Source organism: Protopterus annectens, chromosome 14.part0, assembly GCF_019279795.1.
Source record: "Protopterus annectens isolate FY-2018-M chromosome 14.part0, PAN1.0, whole genome shotgun sequence".
Classification (NCBI taxonomy): Eukaryota; Metazoa; Chordata; order Ceratodontiformes; family Protopteridae; genus Protopterus; species Protopterus annectens.
In genome coordinates, this window is record NC_056748.1 from 47715126 (window position 1) to 47739021 (window position 23896).

At 40.8% G+C, this 23896-nt stretch overlaps 1 protein-coding gene across 3 annotated transcripts in view; it reads right to left on the reverse strand.

The window, feature by feature from the left end:
* RUFY2 (RUN and FYVE domain containing 2) overlaps positions 1-23896 on the reverse strand; it is a 2497315-nt gene that overhangs the window by 985334 nt on the left and 1488085 nt on the right. For all 3 annotated transcript variants that reach the window (XM_044055761.1, XM_044055762.1, XM_044055763.1), the window contains one exon: positions 9017-9081. In XM_044055761.1, coding sequence (XP_043911696.1) covers positions 9017-9081 — 65 coding nt within the window. The remainder of the gene's footprint in view (positions 1-9016; positions 9082-23896) is intronic.

Consider the following 23896-nt stretch of genomic DNA (forward strand, 5'->3'; position numbering starts at 1 on the left):
GTATTGCCTGTGTGCTCTTAAGGGGAAACTGTGCTTGATGCAGTGAGGTCTGCATTTGGAAACACAGAGTACTGATTTGTATTTCAAGTGAGTGTATTGATTTGTATTTCAAGTGAATGTCCTTCTCCAGTGTCAGTGGTGAGGACTCAGGCTAGTTGCTTACTGGCCCAGAGTGGGGGCGTCGCACATTGCTGAGCAGCAGTGTGGGTATTGCCTGTAAGCAGTTGTCACTAAAGGTGTGCATTTTCTCAACAGCCACATGGTAGACATTCAGAGTTTCATATCACAACAGCCTATTTATTTTTTGTTACTTTAGTTTAGTCAGGGAAAGAATGCAAACATGTCAGCAGAGGATTATGGCAAGCTGACAAAGAACTAGTTCCCAAGGTTTGTGAAGCCAAAGGACTGGTGCATGCCAACTTGACTAAACAGGAAATGATTTCAGCCTTAGTCGCAGCTCAGACCAGCAACCAACAGGACAACCAGTCTGGTGATGGGAAATGGCAACCCTCAGAAACAGGACACTTCACCTTTTCCTCAATGGACTTAAAAATCTATCTGGAGTTTAAGAGACTTGAACTGAAGGCAAAACAGATGGAATTAGAATCAGCAGAGAGACTGTGGCGTTTGGAAGCCAAAGAAAATGACAGATGACAGACTGTGGCATCTAAAGGCTGAAGAAAATGAGAAGCAGCGTCAACATGACAAGGCGATGCAGACTCTTCGCCAGGGTCATGGAGTTCATGGGGAAGGGAATAACCAAACCCCAGAAGCAGTAAAGGTCAGTAAATTTCTTCCACAACTTACACAGGGTGATAATTTTTTTTGTTTTGTTTTATACATATATTTGAAGGGGTATGTAAACAGTATAATCTTGACCAAGGGCCCTGGGTATGGTTCCTGTCCCCCTTACTCCATGGTAAACCTGTAACTGCTGCTTCTAAACTGTCTGATTTTGATTGTTTAAACTATGAAAAGTAAAGAGATGTTTACTTGAATGCTTTAGTTTACAACTGAAGCTTACAGAAAAAAATGTTTTGTGAGCACAAACACAAGGCAGATGAATGTGTGTCACTATACTGCTGAGTTAAGCACTTATTTTCATAGGTGGCTGAGTGGGTGTCAGGTCACCACTTTTAGAGGGCTGGCAGACCTTTTGATGAGGGAACAAGCCCCTAGCACTTTGCCTGAGGACATGAGAATCTAGTTGGCAGACCAAGAACGTAACTCTGCAGATGAACTGGGGAAGAAAAGGGATCTCTAATTAGCAAGCAGGGCATCACTAAACACGGAGGGGGATACCCAGTACTGCACATGCATATAAGGGAACCCATGGCTGGCAGCCTAAATCACCCCAACAGAGCCCACCAGTAAGAGTGGAAGCCACTAGTTCAGATATACAGCCAGGATCAAGTGTTAAATGTTTAAAATGTAACCAGTGGGGCTATGTATCACATACATGTCCATGGAGGCAAGGTGGGGAACAAAAGGTGGGGGAGCCAGCAAGTGGGAATAACAGTATGCCAGTGGTAAGTTATTTGGAGGCAGCAGGGTTACCAAACTATCACAAGAGGTTATATTGTATCTTAGTGGATAGAAAACAGGCCACTGCTGAAAGAGACACAGCCTCTGACATAACTATCATAACCTGCAGTGGTTAAAGAGAAGCAATACTTGCTTGGGCAGTCTACCAGTCAGAGCTTTGGGAGGGACCTCATTCCAAATGCCTTTAGCCAGGGTTTACCTTGACTGGGAGGGTGGAAAAGGAAGCAAGCAGGTAGGTGTGTTTGAGGATATTCCAGCAGATGTCTTGACAGGGAATGATTCTGATAATGCAGTATAGTGTGTACATGCAGTTACACTCAGTCAGGCTTGGAGATAGGCATGTGGGTCTGGTAGCCTGGGAGAGACCCAGACAGATACCACACCTGAAGCTAGGGCTGGTGGGGTGCCTACTTCAGAGAGGGAGCTACCCTATAGCAGTGATCCTGAAGGAGAGCCACAGTTGTTGGCAGGTACTGATGTTCCCTTGGACACAGTGACTGCAAGGGCAGAGGTGAGTTGTAGTACCCAAGCTGACAGTGAGGCACTGCTGTCAGAGGATACCAGACTTCCTGTGGAAGGGAAGCTGGGAAGATTTACAAAGGCAGAGTTGAGACAGGCTCAGCTCTCAGACCCTATCTTAAGAGGTTTGAGGGAGATAGCTAGGAAGGCAACTGATTCTCAAGGAAAAGGGGAGTCTGTTTACTGGAACAAATGGTTACTGTATAGACAGTGGACCCTGAGGGAGGGCTAGAGAGTGAGGTAATACAGCAATTGGTAGTGCCTAGAGCCTACAATCTAGCACTTCTAGCCATAACCCATGACATTCCTTTTGTAGGTCATATGGGCATAAGGCATAACAAGGGGCATATTATGCAGAACATTTATTGGCTTGGGATTGCAAGGGATGTAGCAGGGTACTGCAGGACCTGTGAGCAGTGACAAAAAGTAGGCAAGGCAGGAGACAAGGTCAAAGCTCCTTTGCCTGTGATTGAGGAGCCATTTTAGAGGATAGCTGTGGATATTGTGGGGCCTCTGATTATCTCAAGTTTTACAAGGAAGAAGTATATCCTAGTGGTAGGATTATGCTACCAGATACCCTGAGGAGGTGGCTCTGTCCTCCATCGAGGCACAGAAGATGGCAAATGTTTTGCTAGAGATTTTCAGCAGGGTAGATTTCCCAAGAGAAACATTGACTGATAGAGATGCCAGTTTCATGTCAGACCTGCTGACTTGTCTGTGGAAGCACTGTAGAGGGAAGCACCTAAAGACCACCCCTACCATCCCCAGTAATGGCCTTGTGGACAGGTTAAACTCTACACTGATGACCAAACTACGGGCATTTGCAGACCAGTTTAAGAGAGAGCAGGACAAATATTTGCTCCGTATGCTGTTTGCATACAGAGAGGTACCCCAGAATCCACAGGTCTTTCACCCTTTGAGTTGCTGTATGGACATAAGCTAAGGGGGGGGGGGTTAGATTTGATTTGTGATGAGTGGGAAGGTAAATGTGAATCCTACAAGGAGTCTGTTGTGGCATATGTCTTAAACCTCAGGACAAGGCTTAGGGAGCTCATGGGCTTGGCCCAGGAAAACCTGGCAGGGGCCAAACAGCAGAAAAGGTCTGGTATGGCGGGAAAGGTCGAGCCAGAGAGTATGCTGTGGGACAGCAGGTTGTGGTTCACATTCCTGTCAAACACAATAAGCTACAGGCAGCTTGGGATGGATCCTTCAAAGTGGTAAGGAAGGTCAGTGATGTTAACTACATGGTAGAACTGCAGGGAAGGAGGTAGGGGCACAAAACGTACCATGTTAACATGATGAAACCTTGCCATGATAGGGAGGCTATGGTGCTAAGTATCTATGACTACAGCAACCAGCCAGCAAAATGCCAAGTTACTATGGTAGAGCCTAGGGCTGCAGGCATATGATATAACAGTGCAGTACTATAGTGGAATTAGCAATTCCAATGCAGCTCGGCTGTCAAGACAGGGTATGGGGTAATGTATTCCCAGACAGGCTCATTCCTCTAAAGCAATGTTTATCAAGGGGCACACTAGCTTGAGTCTTCAAAGGGACAAGAGATGTGACGATAGGAGGTACTGCCAGCCATGCCAGCCATGCCAGGAGAAGTAAGACCGTGGATGTGTAACATATGCCAGCACAGGTAGCTGGAATTTAGTAAAGAATTATATGGAATTTGTATATCAAACTGTTTTGTACAGATGCTTGTTTTGAAAAATGTACTTGTGAAGTTTCTTGTGTTGAACTGTATCAACAGTGTACCCTGCTGGAAATAAAATAAATGTACATATATTATTATAACTGAATTAAATGTATATGCCTTGACAGAGTATACTGGAAGAGAAGAGGCTAATCTTAAACTTCAAAAATAATAAGAAAATTAAACTACTGGGCCTAGGCCATAAAAATGTTATCTTACAGTTTTGAATAAAGTCAGGAGATGCAATGCCTGTAAGAAGTATGGTTTATTAGCTCCTGTAGGAAGAAGGGACATGGTTTATGGCTTTACAACTTCCAGGAGCTGCAGCAGATCTGTGTAAAGCTCTATCTGTGTGTATTGTAGCACATAGGTGCTAAACCCTGCTAGCTTCTAGTGATGGGGATAGTCCGGGAAAAAGAGTCAGATGACAGGATGTGTGTGATGTCATTCTGTAAGCCAGAAATAATGTTTAGATATTAATAGGAGATTGCTCTCAGTACTCTGTGTTTTGTCTTGGATCTGACAAAAAGGACCATTCACCCACATCATCTTGTCTTGCTCTATTCAAAAAGTAGGAACAGTAGTTCTCTACATCAGTCAGGAAAACGTGACAATAGTTAAGTATTGCTTTTCTGTAACTGTGTGACTCTTCTCAGCTGTGTTATTTTCAATATTTCCTGTGGCTGAAACTCTGGTACTTACTTTAAATAGATATTTAGTATTTTATTATTATTTTATTATTTATTATTAAATATATTTAAACTTTTCATTGTGGCTAGTCCTTTTTAGAAAATATTTAAGTTTTGAGAGAATTTGCATACATTTATTTGGTCATAACACTGGCCACTCCTGAATGCCTTGCTGTTTGGTCAACATTACAACTTGTATTAATATTAATTTCACTCAATATAAATGGGTACCCTTGCAACAGCCTTTGGTAGCTGGCTTTGTAGTACCTGGTGGCAGCGATAACTACATTATAGTCTGGGCAGAAGGCGGCATAGCTACTAAACCTGTGCCAGCCTTTCCCAGGTGTGCGTGTGTGTGTGTGTGTGTGTGTGTATGTAAATCAAATCTCGAAGTGTGCATGTGTCAGCTACTTGGAGCAGGGACACAAAGCACTGGTTTTACAAAAGGAGTGGTGGAGGACTTGGCTTGGGCACTCGATTAAAAATTTAACTCTCCATCAGTGGGGTGTCGTACTGGGGACCTGGGGAGATACAGATATAGAGAAATCCAGACCCCAGGCTGACTGTGTCCCCTATGTGCTCTTAAGGGAAATTGTGCTTGATGCAGAGAAGGCTGCATTTGTAAATACTGAGTATATTCATTTGTATTCCAAGTAAACATCCCTCTCCGGTGTAAGTGGTGAGGATTCAGGCTCCTTGATTACTGGCCCAGAGTGGGGATGTCAGATACACCAACAATCTCTTACAAAATAAGCTAATCACCAATACACAACATGGATTTCAGCCAGACCATAGCACCTCCATTGCATTACTATCATTTACAGACATTATCAATAAAGCTTGCAACTCTAATAAACTTGTATCTGTAGTATTTCTAGAGCTGTCAAAAGCCTTTGATGTGGTTTCTCACACTAAACTTCTCAATCAACATTCCACCCTGGGTCTATCATCTCCATCTATTCAGTGGTCCTCTAGCTACCTTGCCAACAAGCAACAAAGTGTAAAATGGCAAGTGTCCATCTCTGCATACCTTCCCACTTCTACAGAAGTCCTATAAGGATCCATCCTTGACCGTCTACGCTTCGATATTTTTATCAATAACCTACATTCATCTTCTTATGAAGGCACCTTGCATCAATATGCAGATAACTCTACCATCAACTGTTCTTCAAAAACCTTAACTCATTCACTTCAGTGGAGCCCAGGAAGTTTGCACTGTAACTTCAAATGGGCGGAGACTAAGCCTTTTGACAAACTCAAATGATGCCCTCACATTTCAAACAAATGCTCATATCTCTGGAACCATAGAGGTTATGAAAGAAGTATAAATGGCAAACTCTTCAGCACAAACTATTTTTGTAGTGGTAGTATTCTTTAGGTTCTATGTTTTAAACTGAAATTTATAAGTCACAGTAAACACAATAACTATTACATTTATAATATTTTATAAGCAACTTACAATATGTCAGCAACCACTCAAGTTACTCGCATACTGCCAGCAGCATTTTATTAATCTGGCTGAGAGATTTCATGAGGCTAAGGAGTTCTGTCTCTGTCACTTGGTTGTTGAGAAATTTAGAAAAATGCGCAAATTATATCTATATAAATTAATATAATAAAACAGCAGTTAATGTCTCTTTACCTGCACTAGACAGAGGTCAAATATTAATGCAGTTGAGTTTGCCATTGTGTAAGCTTTAAGGTGAAATCTTTTAAAACTTTGTACATTAGCATGTTTTTGGAATTATTGATGCAAATATGAATAAGTGATATTTGACACCTAGATTCGTCAGTAGGAGTTAACTGCAGAGACACCTGGAGACGTCACTCAAATGTAATGAGTTAGCTCACTTCCAAGTAATCACTCAACAAGCTGTCAACTCCATTGAAACCTAGCTTACAAGAGCATAACTCTTACTCAACCCTTTCAAAAAACAAACTCCTCCTCTTTACCCCCAAAACTTATACTGCTAACAAAGCATCTTTCAAATTTTTTCAACAAATGGTACTGAAATTGAATTAGTCCACAATATCACAATATTAGGAGTCATAATAGATGGTGAGCTTAAATCTAACCTCCACATCCAAAGCAATATCAAGAAAACCCATCAAAACCTAGGCATGCTATACAGAAACATTTTCTGAGCACACCCACAACTGCTCTAGCCAAAACCTATCTTCTGTCCTCCCTACTGTATTGAGCCCCAGTTCTAACCAATCATCCTTAAAAAAAAAAAAAAAAAAAACTTGAAAGCTGCAACAACCTTGTCACCACAATAAACAGAACATGCTGGAGGTATAGATTCCTATCCCAGAGACTTCCCATACTCTGGAACAAACTACCTATCTATATCAAACAAAGCTCCTCATTAGGACTCTTCAAAAAAAATCTTGATGATTGGATGGGAAATAGGAAATTCACCCCGGGGAACACTTCTGTGGCTCTGCTCGACAGTGGCACAGGAAAATAATTTTCCTGGGTGGCGAAAGCCAGGGTACCTTTTTGGCTAGGCTTATATAGGCCCTAGGGTCAATAGCCTAGTACCTACCTATGATCCTACCTATGAACTTATGAACAAAACTGCCAAGTTTGCTACTAATTAATCCTCTTTTACCAATCACTGTTAAGGCTCTGCATACCCTTAGCTGCCTGGAAGTCTCCCTCCACTTCTCCTACATCCAACTTATAACAATACATAAAATCATACACAAACCATTAGCCTGCCCATCTCTTACCCCTTTAATCAACGTACATTTCCCTTACTGAACTCTTAGATAAGAAGACAAACAACCTCTCAACATAAATAAATTTAATAAATCCCCTGGACAAAGCCTATACTCATACTAGTAGCAAATAAAAAGGAACTCCTTACCTCTAACTACCAGAACTATTTCTAACCTACCCACCTTTAGATGCATCTTAAAAGAATACTTTACAAAATCAATCCTGGCTGAACTTACTCACTATACTTCATTCACCAATATCAGGGGAGGTCCGTATTACATTTATGCATATGATTTTATCTTTGCTCAAAATCAGTTTTAAATTTTCCATGCAAGGAGCACCGATTCAGACAATCCAATCAAAATCAGCAGTAAACCTCATACATCCCATTTTTTCTACTGTTTCAGGAACACAGCATCAAGTCTAATGAGCATACCCTTCATTTGTGTTCAAAACCTCTGCTGAAATGTCCACTTGTGTCCTTACCTGTCCCAGTTTTAACAGTGCAACTGCAATGGCATGCCTTCATTTTTCCACCACAATAACCAGACTCCAAATCATAACCTCATTTTTCTAGCTTTCACAGAGCTTACTGTATTTTCATCTAACTCAATTGGGATTCTACAGCTGAAAAAACATCCTCCACTGCCTATTTTCAAGACATGTTGAATTTATTTACTAGAACATCCAGGCTGCAAAGGCAATTCCAGATATGCACACACATATTAACAAGCGTACCTGCAATCTCACACACACACGCACGCACACACATACATATTCATGACCTCGCTTCTGCTTCTCCCATGTCTTCAGCTCTGTTATTACTGCTGCTTCTTACATGTCTTCAGTCCTGTTTCCTCAAGGGATTTTGCCGTACTGCAGAAAATACCCTCACTCTCCCTAGCCTGCTATTGTCCTCAAGGCAACTTACCGCCAGTTTTCCACAAATGTCCTATCTAATCACCACGGTGGTGCAGCAGTTAGCATTGTCGCCTCACAGCAAAAGGTTCTCCGGTTCAATTCTTGGCTGGAGCACCTTCTGTGCGGAGTCTGCATGTCCTCCCTGAGAACGAGTGAATTTAAAGACATGCAGGTACATGCGAGTGTGTGCGGGTGTGCCTTGGACACCGAAAAAATTCACTGCCAATCATTAGCAGACCGGAGTTCCATTGTGGCGACCCCTAACCCGGAAAAGCCGAAAGACAGTCCTATCTAATCACTGTATCACATACCCAGAAATGCATCATTCCATCTTTATACGCCATGACCTGTGACACTTAAGACAAGCTATCCATGTGAAAGACCCCAAACAGATTCCCAAGTTTGACCTCTAATGAGATGGCTTTCCAATTACGCAAGCCTATGTGGCTGGGGAATTATACAGAAATTGTCTTCTCATACAGATACTGTAGGTTGTGAAAAGTGTCTCTTATCCTTTTTGCAGTACCATCTTCCTAAGATATTACATCTGATTCTAATAGCAACAGTCTCACAATGCAACATTTTCACTCTAAACGGACAATACAGCTATTTTTTTCCATGGTACACAGTGACTGTAAAGGAGTTTACATCTCAGATCCAAAATAAATCACTTTTCATGCAAATCCAAACAAAAATGTATTATGTCTATTTCATTAAAAAAAAAGTTATAGCTCTATACCCTAAAAAGCATTTGGAATGCATGAGAAGATTCTGGTCAACATTTCTAGTTTTTCTATTTCTGTACTCAGCCACGTCACAGCACTTCACCTTTGACAACAGACAATGGCTATTAATACCAAATGCATTTTATAGATGCACAAAAGCTTGCCTCTGCTGGTATGACTGTTTATTTACCTTTCTTCATCTCCACTTCTGTCATCTTCATTCTTTAAGTAGAGGGAGAAATCAATCACTCCAACCTGTTGGGAATATTATAAGAATGAAAATTTCTTTAAGGAAAACATATTAGCACTTCTAGTTTTGCAGAAATGTCATCCTCTTCCTTAGGTCTAAAATATTTCAAAAATGAAAAATAATTCATAACATGTCCCACATTGTGTATATTGCAAAAGTAGCTGATAATTTGCTGAGCATTTCTAATTTTCCTCTTAGAAGTTTAAAAAAAAAAAAAAATTCCTGACAAAGTGCTACTACCATCAAGGGAGACAGATGTTTACAGTCCCACACCAACACTCACCTTCCCTGGGCTGGAAATTTTCACAGCATTTATTTCTGGTGATTGGTAATGAACAGAATGGCTGCATGCTATAAAGGTCTGTGCTACCTCACAGGTATTTTTACATTTAGACGTAAACAAGAAGAGATCAGATCTACTCAAGTACAATCACTACCAATGGACTCTGCCAAGGTTTATGACACTATCGCTCAGGTAAGGTTTATGACACTATTGCTCAGGTAAGGCTTATGACACTATCGCTCAGGTAAGGTTTATGACACTATCGCTCAGGTAAGGTTTATGACACTATTGCTCAGGTAAGGCTTATGACACTATCGCTCAGGTAAGGTTTATGACACTATCGCTCAGGTAAGGTTTATGACACTATCGCTCAGGTAAGGTTTATGACACTATATCTCAGGTAAGGCTTATGACACTATATCTCAGTTAAGGCTTATGACACTATCGCTCAGGTAAGGTTTATGACACTATCGCTCAGGTAAGGTTTATGACACTATCGCTCAGGTAAGGTTTATGACACTATCGCTCAGGTAAGGTTTATGACACTATCGCTCAGGTAAGGTTTATGACACTATCGCTCAGGTAAGGTTTATGACACTATTGCTCTGGTAAGGTTTATGACACTATCGCTCTGGTAAGGTTTATGACACTATTGCTCAGGCTGGCATCTTATCTAAGTTCAACACTTCATGACAAATGCAGTAGAAGAAGGAAAGTATCATCATGAAAAAAAGCTTTTTTTCACAGGTCTATATTACAACCGCGAAAGCCCTAAATAGCGAATATGGAATCATCGACACATATTACCCGAACCGTGAATACACCGAACACTCCAAACCACGAAATTCAAAATCACGAACCGTCACAGTTGTCCAACCCCACTGCGTGCTACATACTACCTACCCAACACTAACCAAAACCCTACTTCTAACCCTACACTAAACCTTACATACATTACTGTCTATGCACTTACCTTAACTCGCACCCTAACCCTAAGGTCCATAACTATCGCACACTTACCTTACGGAGCTATACCGCAGAAGGGCCAACCATGATGATTCGACATTTTGGATTTCGCGCTTCAGTACGATCGGTGTTTTCGCGCTTCGGGATGATCGATGTTTTCACGTTTCAACGTATACGTGTCAATGTTTCCGTATTCAGGTAAGCGGACCTTCGCGATTTTAATAGGGAACCTTTTTTCACCATGACAATCAGTGTTCCTTGGTGCTTCAGTAATGGGGCCAGTTTTGCGTAATATATTTTTCCAAATACATAACCAGCAAACAGAACATGCTAAACTACATCCAACATCAAATTATTTCCAAATATTGTTCACAATCAAATTAAGTGCAGGTTCATGCCAAGTAAAAGTGAAGGTTCTGGATTTCAGGAGGGCAGATTTTAATAAACAAGTTGGTACCTCCAGGAATCTCTAACAAACATAAAAGAAGGTAGGGAGGATTTACAATGGGGATACAAAAAGCCTACCATCACAGAAGCAATAAAACTTGGAGCAAAAAAAGTATGCAAACCCACTACCCAAAAAATGCACTTGACACCATCAAAAGATAAGGAAAATGTATAGCTTTCAGTAAATTTAAGAGAAAAAGTTATGACAAAAACAAGAAATTGAGTCAGAAACACAAAGGCTGAGTTTGAGGAAAGAACAGCCAACTCAGTCATGAAAGTAGTCTAGTCTTTACCTTTGGTCAGTGTTTGCGTGAGGTCTCCTCATTCTGTCTGTGACTATGTGACTTTCTCCGGGTAATCTGGTGTTTTCCCAAAAGCATGCTGGTTAACCAGATACTCAGACTGTCTAAACTGCCAATATATATTGAATTTACCTTGATTTTGTGACTGGGGCCAGGCTGAAAAGGGTGAAAGTGGACCAGTTCACTTTAGTCAGTTACCAAAGGAAAAATGAAATTTAAAACTTAAGAAAACAGATAAGGAGTTTGGTTGAAGAGGATGCTGAATAGACAAGGCAACTAAATGAACACTTCTATGTATTTACCAAGGAGGAAAGAACTCTATATCCATCAGTAGAGGTGGACAGGAAAATGGGGCTCATCTTGGTCCGCTCAAAGAGGGAACGGTCATAACCTTTTAAGGTAGACAAGCAGAACTAGAGTGGATTCATTTCAAACTTTTTTTTCTTTTGGAAACCTAAAGGAAGGACTAGTAATGTCATATAAATAAGCTTTTTTGACAAATTATAGAATAGGGTAAAGTTCCTGTAGAGAAATGAGATTCTTTTTTCCCCAAGAGTGGAAACAAAACACTAAACTAGAAACCAGTTGTGATGATGTGAAGTATTGCCAGCTATGCCAGGAGACGTAGGTCAGTGGATGTGTAACATATGCCAGCACGGCTTGCTGGAATTTAGTAAGGAATTACATGCTATTTGAACATCAAACTGATTTGTACAGATGCTTGTTTTGAAAATATATTTGTAAAGTTGCTTGTGTTAAAAATATACCAACAGTGTGTCCTGCTAGACAAAGGAAGAAATATACAGGTATCATTGTAACTGTTGAAATGCATATATTGTAACAAAGGATACTGGAAGAGAAGGGGTTAATCTCAGTCCACCTAACTGTGAAAATAGTTTGAAATTAAATTACCTGGCTTAGGCCATAAAGACTGTATCTTACAGTTCTCGGTGCAACCAGAGACACAAAGTCTGTACTAGGAAGCTTTCTACATTGTCTTTTGGGTGAAGTAACTGCTACTCTGGAAAGGTGGAGGTTTGAAACTGATTTATGACTTCCAGAAACTGAAGGCATGAAAAGTAAAGGAGGTAGTGTATCAATATTCATTAAAGATAAATACTCCTCCAAGATTGGTTAGACTCCAGGATTCCCTGGAGATACTTCAGGAGCAATTAACTGTTGGTAGGACACCTGTTCAAGTCATTGCCAGCTACAGGACCCCCTCCATGAATCAGGACACCCACTCTGCCTATTTGGATCTGCTTGAGTTTATCAAGATACATCCAAACACCATGGTTTTAGGCGACTTTAACTACCCATCCATTGACTGGAGAAATTACTTGTGAGCAAACTCACTTGCCTAAAGGTTCCTTGACTTCATTAACTACAATGCCATGGACCAGCTAGTTGACACCCCCCCACAAGCAGTGCCAACATCCTGGATCTGGTGCTTACCAATACGGGTGACCAATGTAGCACCCCCACTGTGAGGTCTTTCCTGGTGAGATCTGACCACAAATCTATCTAATTCAAAGTAACTATCAAACCTGACCCCCCCAGCAGCAGCTAAACTAAAAAAACTTCTCCAAAGTAGATTATAACCTCTTACAGGACAGCATAAATAACTTCACTGCACCTCTCCCCTCAGATGGGACTGGCAACTATGCAGAGTTCTACACAAATGCTTTATACAAACATCTGGACAACTGCATTGATTCGGCCATACCTAACAGGACCAAAACAATCTCTTCAAGGAAGAGCAAACCTGTCCAGCAGACAACTGCCATTAACAGGCTTTACAATAAGAGGGAGAAATTACTGTCTAAGAGTAAGAGGTAGTGAGCCCTAAACTGGAAACACTTCCTTCTCAGCTTAAACAAGCAAATAAGACGTCTTGTGAAGTCCACCAAAGCTAACCACAAATCCAAATTAGATTCCCCAACTAAGGACAACCATAAGGCGTTCTTTAGTTACATCCATAAACTAAAAGGAAAGACCCAAATTTATACCAAACTGGTAGCCAACAATACCACATATACCAAGCCTGTGGACATTGTTAACCTGTTAGACAACAGGTTCTGTGAAAACTTAATTCCCCTGTCCCTGCCACATTTACCCCAAGACATCCCTACCACCCGTCCCCTACCTTATATCTCTAAAGAGCAGGTCGTGAACACTCTCTCTAAGGTCAAAAACACAGCATCCATGGGACCTGATAACATCCCAGCTGCATCCTACATGGGTTCAAACAAGAATTAGCAATGGCATTGGGTACTCTCTTCAATCATAGCGTAAGTACTGTCTTTGTCCCAGCTGAATGGAAAAAGGCCACCGTCATCCCCTTGCACAAAGGTGGTGCTTCCACTGACCCCCGGGAACTATAGACTTATTAGCCTGACTAGCCTTATCTGCAAGGCCATGGAGAGAATCATCATGGACCTTATCAACAAAGATATTGGTAATCTCCAAACACTTGACCCTACTCAGCTTGGATTTGTCAAAGGGAAATCATGCCTGTTAAACCTGGTGGACTTCTTCGAGACAGTCAGCAAGGCCCTTGATGAGGGGAAATATGTGCATACAGCCTACCTAGACTTAGCCAAGGCTTTTGACACTATCCCCCAACTCAGGCACAATTGATAAACTCACCTAGCTAGGTTTCAACCCATATATCATTTGATGGGTCGTTAACTGGTTCACTGATAGAACCCATATAGTCAAAATAGGGAAACCCACCTCCAACAGCAAGCCTGTAACCAGTGGTGTTCCACAGGGATCAGTCCTGGGACCGCTACTGTTTGGAATCTATTTCTCTGAAGTGCAAGCTAACACTAAAGCTCTGTGGCTGACAAAGTTTGTTGATGACTGTAAACTGGGGGTGGCCACAGAATCTCCAAACTATGTCAACTTCCTACAAGAGGGTCTTACACAAACAAATGATTGATACCAAAGTCATGGCCTTAAACTCAATGCAAAAAATGTATTATTATCCCTTTTAGTAAGAAAAATATTTCTGCTAACTACCACATCAATAATAACATCCTAAGTACACACTCAGTGGTGAGAGACCTGGGCACAAAGGTTGACAGCAACCTTACCTTTGATCACCATGTCTCCACAGTGGTAAAAAGGGCATTCTATATTCCAAATCTCATAAGTAAGGGCATTGCCTCCCCCAAAAAAAGAAGTTATAACTTATATAATAGAAGTACAATGCCCCTCTTTTGGTATGTACCTCTCCAAGCACCTGCAGCAATTGGAGAGACCACAAAGGTTCCTCACAAGGAAAATTCAAGGTCTTCAACATCTGTCCTAAGAGAATCATCTGAAATCACTGTCACTTTATTCTGTTTCATGCAGACTACTCAGAGGCAAGCCCTGCCTTGCATATAAGGCAATCGTTGACCTTGCTTTATTGGAAATGCTGCATATCCGTAAGTCAAATGCCACATGGGTTTCTCACTCTAATGGCCTTAACCTGGTTATGTGACATTAATAGAACCTGCTGGAGGGACAGATTTGTCTCCAAGAGGTTACCACACCTTTGGAACAGACTCCCACATCATGTCAATCAGAGCACCTCATTGGCCCTCTTCAAACACAATCTGGACGATTGGATGGGTAACCATAAATCCCAGGGGTTCCACCTATGTCTCTTTAGGACAGGAGTGACAGATGCTGATCATGGAAATAAGGGTAAAACTTGGCCAGGTTTGTAAGGGCCCTCGAGTCATTAGCCTAGTAGCCTCCTATGATCCTATATGTGCTAAATCCTAGCGGTCTGTTAACCAAGGAGGCAGCATGGGAACCAGAAGTCAGATGACCAGATGCATGTGATGTCATTCTGTAATCCATCACTAAAAATGTTTTAATACTAGGTGAGACTGAAGTCTCACACAAGTCTGTTTTATAACCTGACAAAGAAGGATCTGTCACCTACTTCATCTTGCCTTGCTCTAGTAAGTGAATCAGGGAATAGCAATTCTTTAGATCAGTCAGGAAAATATAGTGAGATTAGTTAAGTACTATTTTTCTGTATCTGTTTGAATCTATTGTGTGTTATTTTTAATATTTCCTGTGTCTGAAACTCTGATGTTAATTTTGCAATAAATATTCCATATTTTCATGTTCTTTTATTATTTATTATTAAATATATTTAAACTTTTCATTGTGGCTGGTCCTTTAGAGAATATTGTAATCTTTGTGACTACTTATATCTGTTGGTGACATTGTGGCCACTCATGAAAGCCTGGCTATTTGGTCAACATTGATCCAAATGTCAAACACACTGTTGTACGTTAAAATAAAATATACTTTAATACAGTAAAGCTTTCGGGTTAACACCCTCCACCAGTACATAGCTTCAAATGAATTGGAAAGTCTATAAATGGGGTAACATTCAAGTCACATGATCAGCCAGCCTAATAAAATTTTCCATCAATTAAATATTTAAAGAAAAATCTCTAAAATGAGTTATTTTTAAAAAAACATATCTCTTTACGTTATACATATAAATTAGTTCTAAAAAAGTGTGTACCAGTAAATATATTTATATGATGATGTGAAATGAAAAAAGGTAAAATAAGATGTAATAAAATGAGGTAACACAAAATATTGAGCTCTCTAAATGCACTCTCTCTGTTTTTTAACCAAGACGGGCTTCAAACTAGCAGCTACATTCAACCCTGGTTGTACCTCTGCATTTAGTCTAATAATCCACTCTAGTTCCTTCAGCTCTAACACATTATTGACATCTCCTCCCCTCATACCTAACTTGACATCACTTATTACTCTAAACTTAAAACTATGATCCTCATTCTCCATAATATGTTTACTTAACGCATTAGTAGATGTCTGCCTTCTAATCTCAGATTTATGTTCTATAATGCATTGTTTTAATTTTCTGGTTGTTTTCCCTACATAAAAAGCTATGCATTTAACACAGGTTGCCAGATACACTATACATGATGTATTACAATTCGCTGAACATTTAAATTCAAACTTTTGCTTAGTTATAGGATGCTCAAAGACATTTGTTAAGTCAAGTATATCAGCACAGCAGGTGCAGTTAAAGCACTTCTGTGTGAGTGTTTTACTTAATTGTTTTAATTTATTTTCCTTAAAATCTTTATAACATAATTTTTGTTTTAAATTTTCTGAATTTCTAAAAGAAAAACTTGGTTTTATATCTAATATACTTCTAATCTCAGGCATAGCTAGCAATATTAGCCAATTCCTTTGTATAATATTACAAACATCTTTGGTATAGGCATTAAAGGTGGTCACATACCTAATGACATCCTTTTTCCTTTCATATAAATTTTTTTGTTGGTTCTTATGGCAACCGAAACAAGGACGATATTCAGAATGTCTCTTAGCCTTTATTTCTTCATATATCAAATGTATGTATTGGGAAGGATAGTCCAATCTATTAAATTCCTGTACCATCTCATTTGCCTGGGTTATAAAGTTCACATCCTCTGTATTTAACTTACTAACTCTGATTAGTTGTGATTTCAATACACCTTTAAAAGTATGTTGAGCGTGCATGCTATCCTTCCTAATATATCCATTGGCACTCACATCTTTCTTATAAACCGTTGTCTGTATGCTATTGTCTTTTTTATATAATTTAATATCTAGAAAATTTATGTCTTCTATAGAGCAGCTCATTTTGAACTTTAAGAAATTAGTTGTTTGATTTAAGTAATCAATATAATTATTTAGTTCCTCTTTTGTGCCACTCCAAATAAAAAAACAATCAATAGTAAGGTAAAATTTTATAAAAGATTTGTTAAGTATATTATAATCACTCAACAAAAACTGCTTCTCCCAGCAGTACAAAACCAAATTTGCATAAGTATTCGCTACTGGGGTGCCCACTGCTACCCCAGTAAGTTGAAGGTAACATTTTTCATCAAACAAAAATACATTTTTTGTCAGTACAACATCCAATAACATACAGATATTCTCTACTTCCCTGGCTTGCATATGTACTTCTGAAGTTAAAAAACCTCTAATAACATCTAAGCCATAATCATTTGGAATGACTGTAAATAATGAAACTATATCCAACGTTACAAAGATGAATATTTCTTCAATGTTATGTTCATACCAAATATATAACTCATTCAGAAAATGTTCAGTGTCTTTAAGTATACTTGGACATCTGCATAGATATTTACTTAATTGTGTTTGCAGATACTTGGAAATTGGCTCCGTAACCCAGCCGTTGCCTGATAGTATTGGTCTTAGCGGTGGATCCATAAGATCTTTATGGATTTTAGGAATACTGTAAATTTGCGGTATCCTAGGACACGGTGTTGAAAAGTAATTAAAAAGATCTATAGTTATGTCACCAGCTAATTGTAAATCATAGATTATTAAATTAATATTAGGAAGGATAGCATGCACATATGATATATGAAGAAATAAAGGCTAAGAGACATTCTGAATATCGTCCTTGTTTTGGTTGCCACAAGAACCAACAAAAAAATTTATATGAAAGGAAAAAGGATGTCATTAGGTATGTGACCACCTTTAATGCCTATACCAAAGATGTTTGTAATATTATACAAAGGAATTGGCTAATATTGCTAGCTATGCCTGAGATTAGAAGTATATTAGATATAAAACCAAGTTTTTCTTTTAGAAATTCAGAAAATTTAAAACAAAATGTATGTTATAAAGATTTTAAGGAAAATAAAGTAAAACAATTAAGTAAAACACTCACACAGAAGTGCTTTAACTGCACCTGCTGTGCTGATATACTTGACTTAACAAATGTCTTTGAGCATCCTATAACTAAGCAAAAGTTTGAATTTAAATGTTCAGCGAATTGTAATACATCATGTATAGTGCATCTGGCAACCTGTGTTAAATGCATAGCTTTCTATGAAGGGAAAACAACCAGAAAATTAAAACAATGCATTATAGAACATAAATCTGAGATTAGAAGGCAGACATCTACTAATGCGTTAAATAAACATATTATGGAGAATGAGGGTCATAGTTTTAAGTTTAGAGTAATAAGTGATGTCAAGTTAGGTATGAGGGGAGGAGATGTCAATAATGTGTTAGAGCTGAAGGAACTAGAGTGGATTATTAGACTAAATGCAGAGGTACAACCAGGGTTGAATGTAGCTGCTAGTTTGAAGCCCGTCTTGGTTAAAAAACAGAGAGAGTGCATTTAAAGAGCTCAATATTTTGTTTTACCTCATTTTATTACATCTTATTTTACCTTTTTTCATTTCACATAGGTTCATAGGTTCATACTAGGCTATCTGCCCTAGGGCATTTATAAGCCTAGCCAGAATGTGTTTGGCTTTCGCCACCCATTTTAAATTTATTTTGCTATGCCCTTTTTCGAGGTTAGTATACTGTGCCTCTGTCTAACAGTGACACAGAAGTGATACCCAGGGTAAACCTACGATCTCCCATCCACTCATCAAGATTCCTCTTGAAGAGAGTCAGTGAGGGACTCTGCCTAACCTGGACTGGGATTTTATTCCAGAGTGAAGGGAGCCTCTGGGTTATGAATCTGTCCCTCCAGCATGTCCTATTTATTTCAGTGCTGAGGTTCAAGTCTCTCAAGCACGTAGCTCGATGGGATTTGGATTTTCTAAGGTGCAGCATGTCCATTAATTCCGGGTTGAACATGGCTTTATACGTCAGGCACAGATCGCCTCTGAACAGGCAGTATGCCACTGAGTAGAGCTGGAGTTTCTTTAACCGGGCAGCATATGGCATCTGTCTGAGCCCCTTGATCCTCTTGGTGAGGTACTTTTGGGGTCTTTCCAGTTGCTGCAGGTGTCTGGTAAGGTACATCCCAAAAGGGGCATTGTACTCAATTATGGGCCTGATGAGGGATGAGTAAAGAGGCACGATGACCTCCCCTGATCTAGATGTGAATCCCTTCATGATTAGGTGGGCTATATAAAATGTTTTTCTAACCACTTTGGCCACGTGGTTGTCAGATGAAAGATTGCTATCAACTTGGGTCCCCAGGTCCCTAATTACTTCTTCTGTACTTAATGGATTACCACCTATGTGGTAATTTGTGGGCACTTTCTTTCTGCCAAAGGGGATGACTATACACTTTTTGGCATTTAGCTTGAGGCCATGGCTCTGGCACCAGTTGTGTGTTTCTATGAGGCCCTTTTGGAGGATGCTTGTGTCGGCTGGAGAGTCGATTATGGCGCCCAGTTTGCAGTCATCTGCGAACTTGGTCAGCCACAGTCCTTCCGTGTTGGCCTGTACCTCCGAGAAATATATACCGAACAAGAGAGGTCCCAGGACTGAGCCTTGTGGGACACCACTTGTAACTGGTTTGGAGTCTGACATGGCTCCAGCAATTCTAACCATGTGGGTTCTGTCCTTGAGCCAGTTTGCAATCCATCTAGTGACATAGGGGTTTATATTTAAACTGGTGAGCTTATCTATAATGCCCGAGTGGGGTATTGTATCGAAGGCTTTTGCGAGATCCAGGTAGGCTGTGTGGACCACCTTCCCCTCGTCAATGGCCTTGGTGACTGTTTCAAAGAAACCAACCAGGTTTAAGAGGCAGGATTTGCCCTTAACAAAGCCGAACTGGGTAGGATCCAGTGTCTGTAGGTCCCCAATATCTTTATTTATGAGGTCCATGATGATCCTTTCCATAGCTTTGCAGACCAAGCTAGTCAAGCTTACGGGGCGATAGTTTCCAGGATCCGTGGAGGCACCACCTTTATGGAGAGGGTCCACTGTTGCTGCACGCCACTCTTTGGGCACATATCCTGTAGTAAGGCTGAGATTGAACAGTAGTTTTATGTTTGGGTTTAGCTCTTCTTGGAGTTCATGTAGGACGCAGCCCGGGACACCGTCTGGTCCCATTGATGCTGTGTTTTTTGCTTTGGAGAGGGTGGCTCTTACCTGAGCATCTGAGATGTCAGGGGGGCAGCACTCTGCTGGGATAGATATTTGCCCTTTTGGTGCGGAGGGAGTTTGCGCTGAACCTGTCAGCTAGGATGTTGGCAATGTCTGTGCATTCGGTGTATTTTTTGTCATTTTGGACTAATTCTGAGCATATCTGGGAATTACCACCCAGGTTCCTAACATAACTAAAGAAAGCCTTGTGATTATCCTTAGTGTCCTGTGCAATTTTTCTCTCGAAGCTGGCCTTAGACAATTTTATGAGTGCCCGTAGTTTTTGCTAATACTGATCAGTGATGCCTTCCCTTTTTGGGATTTTGCTCTATCATTTAGTAGCTTCCTCCTTTTATTGTATAGTTTGTTTATGGCTGGGGTCCACCAGACAGGACGTCTGCCTTTGGAGGATTGGGTCTTGGTTTTATTTGGGATCGCATGATCCATGCATTCCTGAAGGTGTTCATAGAATGCGTTTATAAAGGATTCTGCGTTCGGGGCCGTATTTTCCACAGGCCCGGGGGCTTTGAAGGATTCCACCTCAGTTTTGAGGAGTGTGAAATTTGCTTTAGAGAAGTTTTTCACTGTGGTTTTCTGGGCAGGGGGTGGGGTCGGGATGTGAATATCCAGTGAGATTAGTTTATGGTCTGATCTTACCAGTGAGGGATACACTTCTGGTCTGGAGCATAGAGTCCCCATGTTGGTGATGATCAGGTCCAGTATGTTTTCCCCTCTTGTGGGAGTGGTAACAAGTTGTTCCATAGCATTTGTGTTTATAAATTCTAGGAATCTTTGGGCTAGGGTGTTGGAGCTAGAGTAATGCTCCCAGTCTATGTTTGGGTAGTTGAAGTCGCCCAATATAATGGTGTTTGGAGAGACCTTCATATTTTCCAGTGTTCTCAGGAAGGCAGAGTGGGGTTCCTGGGTTTGGGAGGGGGGTCTGTAGCAGGCTATAAACTGGAAGGCAGTTTTACCCACTGTTAGTTGCACATGGATAGTCTCTGATGCTTCGTGCTTTGCCACCAACCTGGAGGTGTGGGCATCTTTGATGAATATCGATACTCCCCCTCCTTTTGTGGTTCGGTCCAAATTTTGGGGCCGAAAAGCATGGTATGAGGTATAACCTGCTAGTGCTGGGGTGCTCTCGGGAGCCCTGAACCAGGTTTCTATTACTGCACAGATATCGGTGTTCTCCATGCTAAGGAGAGTTTCGAGTGCGTGCATCTTGAGGATTTAGACTTCTGGCGTGGAGTAGCATTACTCTTAGTTTCTTATCCCTTGTGATACCTATGGAGGTGGGTTTGTCTTTTGAGCCTTGCCTAAAAAAGGCACAATGGGGGTAGCAAGAGCCTTTGCCAATATCCGAAAGCCCAGGGGTGACAGGTGCAAGCCGTCCCTAGCGAAGCATTGTGGCTTGTCGAGCATATCATCCCAAGCTGACAGGCATTGGATCCCCTTTGAATGACACCAGTACTTAAGCCAATTGTTGAAATTGATCATCTTGTCTTCATATTGTGGCATCATTCTTGGTGAGGGTAAGATGCTACTCAAGGTCAGGGTCATACCGGCCTGGGCTACATGCTCAGAGAGCTCCTCTATGTCTCTTTTCATGTAGTCCAGGGAGGTATGTCTCAGGTCATTCACACCAGCATGGACAATGACTGAGTCATATTTGTACTTGCCTTGGAGTGACCCGAGTGCTTGTGTTATGTGGCGGATCCTAGCGCCCGACAGGCTGCTCACCGTGACCCTCTCCTTGTTCAGCCTGGTGAGCGGGACGTCAGTGTGCCTGATGATAGAGTCACCTATTACAAGTGTATCAGGTGTGTTGTTTAGTCTTAAGGGCTGTGACTGTTCAGCACACTGGCTTTGTGAAATATGTGTTGCACGTGTTTTGTTTTGGGGTAGCGGTTGCTTGGGTGTCTCCTTTGTAGGTCTCTGCTGCTTAGGCAGATCTTTATTTAGAGCCTCCGAGTATGTTTTTGTGTGATTATGTGTTTGGTATGCTGTCGTGGTAGGTCTATGTGAGACTGGAATTGTAGTGAGTGTGGTTTCCTTCTCCTCCTGACTGGTTATGCCAGTACTGAGTTGAGAGAGCTTAGCCTCCAGTTTGGCTATATGGTTGCATCTCTCACATGTGTTGGAATTTGTTGGGAGGAGGAGAGGGTTGTCTGTGTACATGAGGCAGTTGTAACATTGGCTCAAGATTCCCAGATTCACCAGCTGGACCGGAGAGGAGATTGACAACTGACCTTTGGACATGCTAGAATAATACTGGGAATTCCTTTATAATTGAAAACAAGGGCCAGTGGGGAGTGAGGGTGTAGTGCTTTTAATTTTTAGTGCTGACTTATATAATTGCTTTAGTGAGCAAGTGCCAGGTAAGTGCAATGTGTTACAGGTCACTTAAATGCAAAAACGACAAACAGTAACTTTCTTTCAAGTGAAACAAGGAAATAAGTACAGTAAGCAATGCAGATATCACTAGTGATCCACAGAAGCGCTGAGAAGCCGCGTATTAGGTGAAATTAGTGTTCCAGGGAAATAACAAGCAAACAAACAACAAGCATATAAACAAAGCTAGATTCAGCAGGCCTGGATCTAGTCTATGCTACAGCAAACAAGGTGTACCAATTTCAGTAAGATACAGTTCAAATATTCAAGCACTATAAACCTTTAACCAGAAATTCCCAGCACAGAAGTGCAGAGTCCAGCCTCTTCTCCCACAAGAGTGCAGACCACGAACCTTCTTAATGTAAATAACCGGCCTGAAGCCCAAGTGCTTAAACCAGAACTAATACACTTTAAGAATAACAGACACTGGGCTTTCAATCAGCAGTTCCCAACTTAGAAGGGTGAAAGCTACCTGTCCTGCCACCACAGTGCATGCCACAAACATTCCTAATGTAAAACAACTGGTCTGAATCCCAAGTGCTTAATCCAAAAGACTTAGAATGATAGCTACACTTTAATCAAGTTACTACCAAGCAGTAATAAATACAACTGAATACTTTAGAGAATGCCTGGATTAGTGCTCAAGTTACACAAACAAAGCTAGATTCAGCAGGCCCGAATCCAGTCTATGCCACAGCAAACAAGGTGCACCAACTTCAGTAAGAAGCAGTTCAGATATGCATGCACTATAAGCCTTTAACCAGAAATTCCCAGCTCAGAAGGGCAGAGTCCAACCTCTCCTCCCACAAGAGTGCAGACCACGAACACTCAGTGTAAAATAACTGGCCTGAAAGCCCAAGTGCTTAAACCAGAATTAATACACTTTTAGAATAACAGACACTGAGCCCTCAATCAGCAGTTCCCAACTTAGAAGGATGTAAGCTACCTGTTCTGCCACTACAGTGCAGACCACAAACTCTCTCAGTGCAAAACAACTGGTTCGAAGCCCAAGTGTTTAAACCAAAAGGCTTAGAATGAGTTACACCAAGCAGTAATAAATACAATTGAGTACTTTTAAGATGATGCAAAAGTAAAATAAAGTAGGTAGAAATACAAGTACAGTAAAAGCAAATGAAATTTTTTTTTTTCCTGAACAAGTGCTGAGATCAAAGAAACAGATTTGAGTGCTGAAACTAGAAAACTGGCTAGTTATAAGAAAAAAAAACTAAGCTAGAAGGCTTCTCTCCAACACAGAAAGGCTTGGGGGCTCAGAAGCCTACAAATAGTCTATACCACTTAACAGGAAAGGCAGGAAACAAGCTTAATTTTTTTTTCTGTTTCCCAGATGCTCTCTTTGTACACAGTAGGAGTGCCTGAAATCAGAATATGATCTCACTGCACTCAGTTGAGTGAGCAAATGAGATGGGCCCAGAAGGAGTATCCAAACACAAATTTACAAGAGGGGCGGGCAGTTTCAAGGCCACTAAGATTAACACCAAAACCAAAACCAAAACCAAAACAAAA